This window comes from Rhinopithecus bieti, unplaced genomic scaffold, assembly GCF_001698545.2.
Source record: "Rhinopithecus bieti isolate Rb0 unplaced genomic scaffold, ASM169854v2 scaffold_62033, whole genome shotgun sequence".
Lineage (NCBI taxonomy): Eukaryota > Metazoa > Chordata > Mammalia > Primates > Cercopithecidae > Rhinopithecus > Rhinopithecus bieti.
In genome coordinates this window covers 70,362-81,670 of record NW_016823575.1, presented here as the reverse complement: position 1 = coordinate 81,670, position 11,309 = coordinate 70,362, and the positions used below count along the sequence as shown (strand labels likewise).

At 42.6% G+C, this 11,309-nt stretch overlaps 1 protein-coding gene across 1 annotated transcript; it reads right to left on the bottom strand.

Annotated features, from left to right (window-relative positions):
- Positions 1-5,222: 5,222 nt before the first annotated feature.
- On the bottom strand, positions 5,223-6,741 carry RPS20 (ribosomal protein S20). The gene is made up of 4 exons (XM_017861650.1): positions 6,546-6,741; positions 6,224-6,323; positions 5,858-5,931; positions 5,223-5,441 (listed from the first exon to the last, which is right to left on the bottom strand). The coding sequence occupies exons 1-4, from the start codon at positions 6,546-6,548 to the stop codon at positions 5,259-5,261; spliced, it is 360 nt and encodes a 119-aa protein (XP_017717139.1). The 5' UTR covers positions 6,549-6,741; the 3' UTR covers positions 5,223-5,258.
- Positions 6,742-11,309: the final 4,568 nt, after the last annotated feature.

The window sequence follows — 11,309 nt, the reverse complement described above, 5'->3', positions numbered from 1 at the left end:
GTAGGAACAATCTAAATGTCCAACAGATGAATGAATTTTTTAAAAGTAGTATATATACATATATTGAGATATCATTCAGCCTTAAAAAAGAAGAAAAATCCTGCCACATGATACGGCATGGGTCAAAGTTGAAGACATTAAGCTAAATAAAATGTCAGTCACAAAAAGACACATATTATATGATTCCACTCACATGAAGTATCAAGTAATCAAACTCATAGAAAAAGAAAGTAAAATTGTGGTTGCCAAGGGTTCAGGGTGAAAAAAAAAGGGAGTTAGTGATTAATGGGTAAGAGGTTCAGTTTCACAAGATAAAAGACTTCTGGATATTTGTTGCACAACAGTATGAGTATAATTAATGCTACAGAACTGTTAAAAAAAGAGTCTTTATCTTTCAGATTTAGATATTAGAAAATGTGTGAGTAAAATATGATGTCTGAAATTTGCTTCCAAATAATCTGAAGGCTGGTTGGGGAAGGTGGTGGAGTCACACATGAAATAAAACTGGTATTAATTGACAATCTTTAAAACTGAGTGGGTTTATTATACCATTCTGTCTCTACTTTTGTGTATGTTTGGAATTTTCCATCATAAAGGAGTTTTTAAAAACCCAAGATTATCAAAATGAAAAACAATCAATAGAAGTGCTGGATAACAAAAGTCAAGGAAATATCACAAATGTATAATTTAAAAGATTTGCTGAGGTGTGTGGATCACCTGAGCTCAGGAGTTTGAGACTAGCTAGCCTGGCTAACATGGCATAACCCCATCTCTACATAAAATACGAAAATCAGCTGGGAACGCTGGTGCACACCTGTAATCTCAGCTACTCAGGAGGCTGAGACAGGAGAATTACTTGAACCCAGGAGGCAGTGGTTGCAGTGAGCTGAGATCACACCACTGCACTCCAGCCCGGGTGACAGAGCAAGACTCTGTCTAAAAAAAAAAAAAAAAAAAAAAAAAGAGAAGTTATGAAAGAAAGGTAAGAGACACACAAGTCCTTCAGGTCATGCAATCAACAGGAGTCCCAGAAAGAAAAGAGACAAATGGAGGGTAGGGCTAAAATAATGAGCGATTTTTTTTGTACATCAGATATATGATATTGTACTGACTCCTGGGAGGAATACAAATGTGCACAGTTGCTTGAAAGCCTCAATTTGATAGCGTTTCTTAAAATTAAAAATTTCCATATTCTCTGGTGAAAATATCTTTTTTATTTGAGGCAGAGTCTCGGTCTGTCGCCCAGGCTAGAAACCTTCGCCTCCCAGGTTGAAGCGGTTCTCGTGCCTCAGCCTCCCAAGTAGCTGAGACTACAGGCATGCCTGGCTAATTTTGTATTTTTTAGTAGAGATGGGGTTTCACCATGTTGGTCAGGCTGGTCTCGAACTCCTGCCCTCAGATGATCCATGGGGTGAGTTCTTTTTAAGTTAATTTAGAAAGATATGCACAATATGTAAGGCAAAAATAAGTAAATAAAGAGCAGTTTACAGAACAAATGGTATAGAAAGATTTGGTTTAATTTTCATCTCCACAAATTAAAGGAAGAGTTTTTCTATGAAAGTGAAATATGCTATTATTCCTAGGATAAAGGAAATAAGGATCGATTTTGTGCCTCTGACTTACTTTTCTTTTTTTTTCTTTTTTTTTTTTTTTGTGAGATTGAGTTTAGCTCTATTGCCCACGCTGGAGTGTAGTGGCTCATTGCAATTTCTGCCTCCCAGGTTCAAGAGATTCTCCTGCTTCAGCATCCCAAGTAGCTGGGATTACAGGTGCCTGCCACCACGCCTGGCTAATTTTTGTATCTTTAGCAGAGGCGGGGTTTCACCATGTTGGCCAGGCTGGTCTTGAACTCCTGACCTCAGGTGACCCAACCACCTTGGCCTCCCAATGTGCTGAGATGACAGGCGTGAGCCACCCCACCCAGCCGTAGTTCCTCTTACTTTCAAAAGATAAAATTTCATTTGCATCAACTGAAGTACAATTAAACAAAACCTGCTTGGTCACTTTTTTGGCAGAGGAGAATGCAGTTGAAAAGGACATGTCCCTGGGGATTCAAATACACTTCTCAAAGTGTATTGCTGGCCCTCCGTATCCATGGGTAGATTCGATTAACTGTAGGTCAGAAATATATAGAAAAAAAATTGTCTCTACTGCACATATATAGACGTTCTTTTTCTTGTCATTATTCCCTAAATACAGCAGAACAACTACTTACATACCATTTACATTGTATTAGGTATTACAAGTAATCAATCTAGAGATGACAAATTATACAGGAGGATGCCATAGATTATATGCAAATACTATGCCATTTTGTATCAGTGACTTGAGCTTCCTCAATTTTGGTATTCAAGAGAGGTACTGAACTGATCCCACACAGATACCTAGGAAACACTGTAATTCAATGCAGTATCATGGGTCAGCTAGAGCACATCCTGTGCCAGTCTCTCACTATTCTCTTAACAAGTTAGTCTTGGTTTGTTTGGAAAATGTCTCCCAGAGGGACAGTGAACACCCATATATGCATTTGAGAGAGATACTATTAGTATGCTCATTTGGCACATGACTGAGGCTCAAAGTCAAGTAACCTGATAAAGTCTCCCTAACCAAGTAACTAATTTTGGAGCCGTCTGTCTGACTGCATGGCTAGAGATTCTACTTCTATACTCTTGCCTGTTCATTTTATATCCACAGAGCATACACACAGGCACTCTATCCATGTCATGCGAAGAAATCTAATCCAGTCTGGGTATAGTGGCTCTTGCCTATAACCCTAGCACTTTGGGAGGCCGAGAAGGGTGGATCGCCTGAGCATAGGAGTTTGAGACCAGCCTGGGCAACATGGCGAGACCCCATCTCCACAAAAAATTAGCCGGGCCAGGCATCATGGTGTCACGGTGCGAGCCCGTAGTCCCACCTACCTGAAGTTGAGGCAGGAGGATCGGTTGAGCCAGGGAGTTCAAGTGAGCCACGATCACACTACTGCACTCCAACCTGGGTGACAGAGCGAAACTGTCTCAAATTTAAAAAAAAAAGAAATCTGACCCAGCAATGAACAGCTATGGTGGTTTGTTCCCTTGGTTATTGCTAGTTTACATTTCTACACCAGAAGCAGGACTCTCCAAATCCAAATAAAGCAAGCACTGGAGAGATATCCTATTTTCAACCTTCCTAACTCCCCATCCATACAAGACAGCCTGTAACTTGCATAAAATTATTGGCATCATTACCACTATTTAATCTACCCTTAATTCCCTATATTCAAAGGCCCTGCAGTTTTATTTCCATGCAGGTATTTTTAAGTGTTTGAGAAATTGAAGATAATAGCAGTTTCAAATATTTAAGTGCTATTTTAGCTGTAATACAGGTTCTCAATTACATACAACTTTAATTCAACACTCACCATTGTGAAAGTTCACAACTTAGGGAAAACCATGAAGCTGTCCTTCCACTACTGATTTACTGAAGCTTATTTTTCAGTGTATGTTCCCTGGACTTTAGTGACATTGCTTTCAGAATTATTTCCTCAGTCAGTTCTCAAGACACGTGTGTTCCAAAGACTGCTATGCTGCATTAAAAGTTCTTAAGTATTTCTGTCTGGGGGCCACATGTGAACAGGTATTCCATTTTAAAATGGTCTTATTAACTGCTACCTAAACAGCTCCCAAAGATAAACTCATTTAAATTTAGCAATGTGGCATAATTCATTCCAGACTCAGTTCCATTCAAATCCTTGATGTTAACTGGGTTTGTCTTCTTGAGATCTGAAGTATACTCAAAAAGAATTGGATGTTGGGTAATAGCAGGGGAGGGGCAAGGAGTAACTCCAATGTTTGAACTGTCAGACTTCAGTGGACAATGGATTGAGACACGGAACACACAACAGAGCTTCTGGGAGGGAAGATTTCATTTCAGACACATTAGCTTTTCAGCTATGAGTTGCAGGTTCCTCGGATGCAGTTGGTTGCATACAGAAATCTCAATTGAAGGTCAGTTTGAAGAGTTCAGCGTGAAAGCTTAGGCCCAAATCCAAAGACAAACTTGAATTACCCAACTTTGATCCTATTCAAAATCTCAAAAATTTTCTGAAGGCAATCTTAACAGTTTATAGATGTTTTATTTTTCCAAAATAAATCTACAGAAACTTTCCCCAATACATTTAGCAAATGTGTAAGGGTATCTAATTATAAATTCTAGACTGGGTGGGTGGCTCAGTCCTGTAACACCAGCACTTTGAGAAGCTAATGCAGGCTGATGGTTTGAGTCTAAGAATTCTAGACCAGCTTGGGAAACAAGGCAAAACCTCACCTCTACAAAAAACAATTAGCTGGGCATAGTAGCCACATGCCTGTTAAGTCCTGGTTACTAGGCAGTTTGAGGTGGATGGCATGAGCCCAGGAGGTCAAAGCTGCAGTGACTACACCACTGCACTCCAGCCTGGATCAGAGTGAGACCGTCTCAAAAACTGAAAATGTATTTTTAAAAAGTATAAAAGTGAAAATGTGCTGGGCATGGTGGCCCATGTCTCTAATCCCAGCACTTTGGGAGGCCAGCCAGGGGGATCACCTGCGGTCGGGAGTTTGAGACCACCCTAACAGGGCAAAACCCCATCTCTACTATAAATACAAAAATTAACCAGGCGTGGTGGCAGGCACTTGTAATCCCAACTATTTGGGAGGCTGAGGCAGGAAAATTGCTTGAACCCGGGAGGCAGAGGTTGCAGTGAGCCAGGATCACACCATGGCACTCCAGTCTGGGCCACAGAGCAAGATGCCATGAAACTTTTATATTTAAAATATAAAACACTGAAAATGTAAGTATTTTAAAACTAAGTTTTAGTTCCTAAAACCCTAAAACTTAGTTTTAGTCCTGCCTCTGCCAATTCTTTTTTAAAGACGATAAGCTTGGTTAATTTAAAAATATTAGTCACTAATTTTCAGCACCTGCCTACTAGTGCACTAGGCTCTCAGTGACGGCTGTGTATTACAAACGCCCCAGACCAATCAGAATTCCTAGGGTATGCCAATGTTATAAACCGACAGTGTCCAATACAACTGGTCAGGTCTCACATTATTATGTAGTTAACGGAATTCAGTTTTCAAATGACTCAAACGACAATGAAAACAGGATAGACCATTCTAAGATACCCATATATTCCAGTCTCATAGTACACTTTTATATTCCTAAAATCTGCTAGTATTCTGAATAAAAACCAACAAAAGTTAACAACTGGTCATCAATTTATTAAAATAGTTGACTTAAGCATCTGCAATGGTGACTTCCACCTCAACTCCTGGCTCAATACTGATGGAAGTAATCTGCTTAACAATCTCAGAAGGACTGTGCAAGTCAATGAGTCGCTTGTGGATTCTCATCTGGAAACGATCCCATGTCTTAGAACCTTCACCACAAGGAGTTTTTCTTGTAGTGATTCTCAAAGTCTGCAACAAAAGACAAAGGAAACCAAGTGTTTATGGCTTTATAATTATCCCTAGAACATCTGGAAAAACACTTTTAATCATCATTAGTTTCCCTTTGGCATGATTCCTATTCACACTAACAGATTTTCAGGTACCATGGGTTGAAAATGCCAGGTCTGTTTTCACTGTACTCGACACCACCCTTAGAGCTTGCGCCTGTTAAGCACCAAACCACACCAAGAACACAACAGCAATAATTAAACGATCGTATCTAAACATTAGATACTTACTAAGAACCGAAATCTACCACCAATTTCTATACGTGCTTGTAGATAGCATCAGGGTTAACAATTTCGGCAGCCAAACCCCTTAAAGAACCTGAATTTACGCAACATCCAGGAGCAACTCCTACTTCCTGCCCCTCCGATTTACTTTACCTTGGTAGGCATTCGAACTGGTCCTTTCACTTTCAGGTTCTTTTCCTTCGCGCCTCTGATCAAGTCAGCACACACTGCAGGAAACAAAAAGACCTCTCAGTACAAGCAAAACAATTAAAATCGGCTTAAGGCCTTCACTTCTACTGGCTCAGAATAGCGTATAAAACTATCACCGTTACTCAACACAACAGGTACCTCCTCATCGCCAGCTGTATGACAATGAAAGCAGTTTTAGACCATGCTTTACCTTTTTAAGCAAGCAACTTGTCACTTCAGTTCTTGGAGTCCGCCTTGTACACTAACATTAACGAGTAAAGCTCGTCGCTTTTTGTCCAATTCCCGCCCCCACCGCATGACTGCACTGACCCTTTTCCAGGGATTTAACGTTGCGGCTCGTTAGGGTGATTCGAATTCGGTGAATTGCCACCTCCGGCTCCACGGGTGTTTTTCCGGTATCCTTAAAAGCCTATTGTTAGACACATAAGAAAGAACAATAAACCAAAAATGGTCTGCCACTTCTAGAGAAAGGCAGCTTCCGGAAGCTTCCCGGGTTCTCCCACCATTTCAGAAGCGCCTTTCCGCCCCTACACGCCCCGGCATCTGCCCTACAGGAGCACGAGCTCGAAACCGGAGTCCCCCAGGCGCCCGAGCCCCGCGTTGAGCAGCCCGCCGCCGACTGCCGCCTCACCATGGCTGCTGCGCGGCTTCCTGACCGACTTGTTCCTCGGCGAGAGCGAACAGCGGTGAGTCAGGAGCAGGAGCGTGCGAAACAAATATCCGCAAGTCCTACAACCGCGTCTTCCTCGAAAAGAAAGGGGTGGGACTTGAGCAACGCTTATATATCACGCTTACATCCGGGTCCCACACGCCCCGGAACAGGAAATGTCCCGGACCCTAGAGGCGGTCGCACAAGGCCGAGCTGGAGCACTCGTGGAGTTGGCAGGAAAGGCACGGCTGCGTGCGCCCCCTGTCCGCACGGAGGAACCGAAGTGCCGCAGGGTGGAGCCCCCGCCCCATCTCCTCGCAGGGAGATGGCCACCCGGCCGAGAGAACAGGCGAGACGGAAACCTGAGAAACTCCCCTGTCTGGTGCACTTAACCCTCTCCCTCGTAAAGTGCACACGAACTCTGGTTTTTACGTTGCAAATTTTGCTTTCTACACAGACCACCATACCACTGGTTGTTCTGTGAGGATGAGGTAACTTCTCTGAGTTTAGCTGACATGAGCAATGGCAGAAATGCTTCTCGTAAAACTGGACACCGTACGTTAGCATTAGTAAGCAGTTATTTTTCATAGCCTGAAACGTCCTTTTGTGATATTTCAGCTCCTGGCTTCCCAGTCCAGCAGAAGTATCTACATCTATTTCTGGAAAGGACCTGAACTTGGCTTCTCGTCCCTCTGGAAAGTGAGGTGAAAATGCCAGGCTGCGCAGCTACCCTGAGGCCTGGCTAGCCACCCAGTCCTGATACCTCATCTCCTTTCTGTTGGATAAAGTCATTGGATAAGATCCCCCAGGGTCTTCTTAATACTGAACATCTGTTCATAATCACATAAGTGACCAAATATTCGCAAACCCGAATGGTCAACTGGGCTGAGCAATGGGAGCGAGCGCAGGATGAGCTCACCTACACCTGAGCAAGAAGCCGTGGATAATACATGGAAATCATTGAGATGGATTTTGATACAGGGCAGAAGGAAGAGTAAAATAATCTCATACTACTTTCCACCTGAAGCTCTGAGCCAAAGGAGTTATTTGCTCAAACACTTCGAACTGGGGAGGGACAGAACTCTGATGCCTCCCTCCAGGCCTGTTTTTGTTGTTGTTGTTATTTTTTGTTTGTTTTTGAGACGGAGTTTCCCCCTTGTTGCCCAGGCTGGAGTGCCACGGCGCCATCTCGGCTCACCGCAACCTCCGCCTCCTGGGTTCAAGCGATTCTCCTGCCTCAGCCTCCCGAGTAGCTGGGATTACAGGCATCCGCCACCGTGCACGGCCAATTTTGTTTTGTTTTTTAGTAGAAACGGGGTTTCTCCATGTTGGTCAGGCTGGTTTCAAACTCAGGATCTCAGGTGATCCGCCCACCTCGGTCTCCCAAAGTGTTGGGATTACAGGCGTGAGCCACAGCGCTCGGCCCATCAGGGCTCTTTCTTGAGGTTTTGTCTTCTGTTCCTTGGTAGAAAATTATTTTTGAAACTTTAATCAGATAATAGCATTGTCTTATTTGGTGATAACTGGAACATAACTAATAACTGGGTTTCTTTGGCTCACGATACATATGAGGGTTTTTGCTGCCATTTTAACAATTACTTTAAATTTTCAAATTTGGATGTTTTCCAGTTCCATTTTTTGGGTTTTTTGTTTGTTTGTTTGTTTGTTTTTTGAGATGGAGTCTCGCTCTGTCGCCCAGGCTGGAGTGCAGTGGCATGCTTTTCACTCAAGCGATTCAAGCGATTCTCCTGCCTCAGCCTCCCGAGTAGCTGGGACTACAGGTGTGTACCACCACTCTCAGCTAATTTTTTGTATTTTTACTAGAGATGGTGTTTCACCGTGTTAGCCAGGATAGTCTTAATCTCCTGAACTCTTTATCCGCCCACCTCGGCCTCCCAAAGTGCTGGGATTACAGGTGTGAGCCACCGCGCCCGGCCCTAGTTCAGTTATTTTTAAATGTAATCCATTGTCTGTAAGTACTCTATTTGTAGAATTTTTAGCAGAAAATCTGAAAGCCTGCATTCTTATTGTGCTAGCTGGAACCTAATTGAGACTTCATAACTTAGAGGTTTAACTTATTGGAATGGCTATGTGCAACAAATAGACAAAAGCACAATTGCCCTGCTCCCTGGGGTGTGGTCAGCCACCACTGTAGTACTGCCTGGAGGTGACTGTGCATCTTTTAAGTGAACATATACAGCAGCATTCATGTTTTCTAATGCTCAAAGATGACTGGAAATTCAATGAAGGAATTTCATTGAGAAGTACCATTGTAATTTTTGTACAAGTGTGATTTTTTTTTTTGATAACAAATCTGGCACATCTTTTTCTTAGGCTTACCTCATCCTTTAAGTATTTGAGGAACTGGTGAACAAGTTAACTACTTTGATCATAAATAAGGAAATTTCATTATAGAGAAAAGCAAAATGTGGCTCAGCAGGTATGTGAAAAATAGCTGATGTGACTAGAACTAAGGAAACACATGATTAAGTTAATATTAGACAAAAGTAATGGAAATTTTTTATTTTTTATTTTGGAAAACAGTATGGAGGGTCCTCAAAAAATTAAAAAATGGAATTTCCATATGAACCAGCCATCCCACTTCTGGGTATATACCCAAAGAAAATGAAATTGGTATCTTGAAGAGATACCTGCACTTTATTGCAGCATTATTTACAGTAGCTAAGGTCAGGAAATGACCTAGGCATCCAGCAACAGATGAATGGATCTTTTTTTTTTTTTTGAGACGGAGTCTTACTCTGTTGCTCAGACTGGAGTGCAGTGGTGCGATCTCGGCACGCTGCAACCTCCATCTCCTGGGTTCAAGCAGTCCTCCTGCCTCAGCCTCCCAAGTAGCTGGACGTTCAGGTGGGCACCACCATGTCTGGCTAATTTTTGTATTTTTAGTAGAAACAGGGTTTCATCATGTTGGCCAGGCTAGTCTCGAACTCCTAACCTCAGGTTATCTGCCCATCTCAACCTTCCAAAGTGCTGGGATTACAGGCGTGAGCCACCGTGCCCAGCCTGAATGGATCAATATTATTCAGCCTCAAAAAATAAGAAAATTCTGGCTGGGAATGGTGGCTCACACCTGTAATCCTAGCTTTTGGGGAGCCCGAGGCAGGTAGATCACCTGGAGTCAGAAGCTCGAGATTGGCCTGGCCAACATGCTGAAAGCCTGTCTCTACTAAAGGTAAATATACTGTGTGAGTTCACTTATATGTGGAGTCAAAAAAAAGTCAAATTTGTAGAAACAGACAGTAGACTACTAGAGTCAGGAGGTGGGATCTAGTAGGGTTTGGGAATTTTAAAGTTTATTAGTTTAAGTTTCAAATACTTTGCCATATTTTTCTCTTAAAAACCAGCAGCTTCTTTGGCCCTCAATTTCTCTTTAAAATGTTATATTCGGGCCAGACGCAGTGGCTCACGCCTGTAATCCCAGTACTTTGGGAGGTCGAGGTGGGTGGATCACCTGACATCAGGAGTTCGAGACCAGCCTGACCAATGTGGTGAAACCCTGTCTCTACTAAAATACAAAAATTAGCTGGGCGTGGTGGCGGGTGCCTGTAATCTCAGCTACTCGGGAGGCTGAGGCAGGAGAATTGCTTGAACCCAGGAGGCAGAGGTGGCAGTGAGCCGAGATCACGCCATGGAATCCAGCCTGGGCAACAAGAGCAAAACTCTGTCTCAAAAAAAAAAAAACAAACAGTTATGTTTGAATACTAAATGTGAGCTATCCATTGGAGAAAAAAGTAACAACAATAAGCCAAAAATAAGAAGAAAATACATAACTCCATCATTCAATGTATGTTTCTTTTCTTCTCTTTTTTGAGAAGGAGTCAGTCTCACTCTGTTGCCCAGGCTGGAGTGCAGTGGTACGATCTCAGCTCATTGCAACCTCTGCCTCACAGGTTCAAGTGATTCTCCTGCCTCAGCCTCCTGAGTTGCTGGATTACAGGTACCTGTCACCACGTCCGGCTAACTTTTGTATTTCAGGTGAGACAGTGTTTTGCCATGTTGGTTAGGCTGGTCTCGAACTCCTGACCTCAGGTGATCCACCGGCCTCAGCCTCTCAAAGTGCTGGGAGTACAGGCATGGGCCACTGCGCCTGGCCAACATGTCTTTTAATGACGGTGTTATCATGAATTGTATGAATGGTTCTTTTAGGATTTGTTGAACCTGTCTTCTGTTTTTAGGCAGTTAGGCTTGTTTTCCCATTTTTCGGTCTTATAAACAATATCATGAGGTAAATTCTGGTAGATCAGGGTTTCTCAGTCTCAGCACAATTGACATTTTGGGAGCTGGATAATTCTTTGCTTTGGGGGACTGTCCTATGCGTTTAGGAGGTTTGGAGACATCTCTGGCCTCTATACTCACTAGGTGTTGGAGCAACCCCACTCCTCCACTGGTGACGATCAAACATGCCTCCAGACATTGTCAACAGTCCCTGTGGGTAAAAATCATGCCCGGTTGACAGCCGCTATTGTAGATGAATATTTTAGCTCCTACTTAATGCCTTAGGTCAGTTACTAAATAACTTATCCTCTGATGGCTTAATCAAAGAATAAGCACATTTTAAATACTTTGGTATTAAGTAAGTTGCCCTCTGGGAAGGTTGTACCCAAATAGATATTTCCTCCAACAGCCAAATGAGGATTTCAGTGTGAAAAACATTGAATTAGATATCAGGTTCATTTTAACTTTTGAAATATTCCTAACAACTTTATGAAATTTGTGTTTTCAATA

Excerpts from the sequence above, each read along its gene's own strand:
- RPS20 (XM_017861650.1), bottom strand. Across the intron at positions 5,932-6,223 it reads CGTTAAATCCCTGGAAAAGG|TGTGTGCTGACTTGATCAGA; the intron begins GTCAGTGCAGTC and ends TGTTTCCTGCAG. Across the intron at positions 5,442-5,857 it reads CAGTTCGAATGCCTACCAAG|ACTTTGAGAATCACTACAAG; the intron begins GTAAAGTAAATC and ends CTTTTGTTGCAG.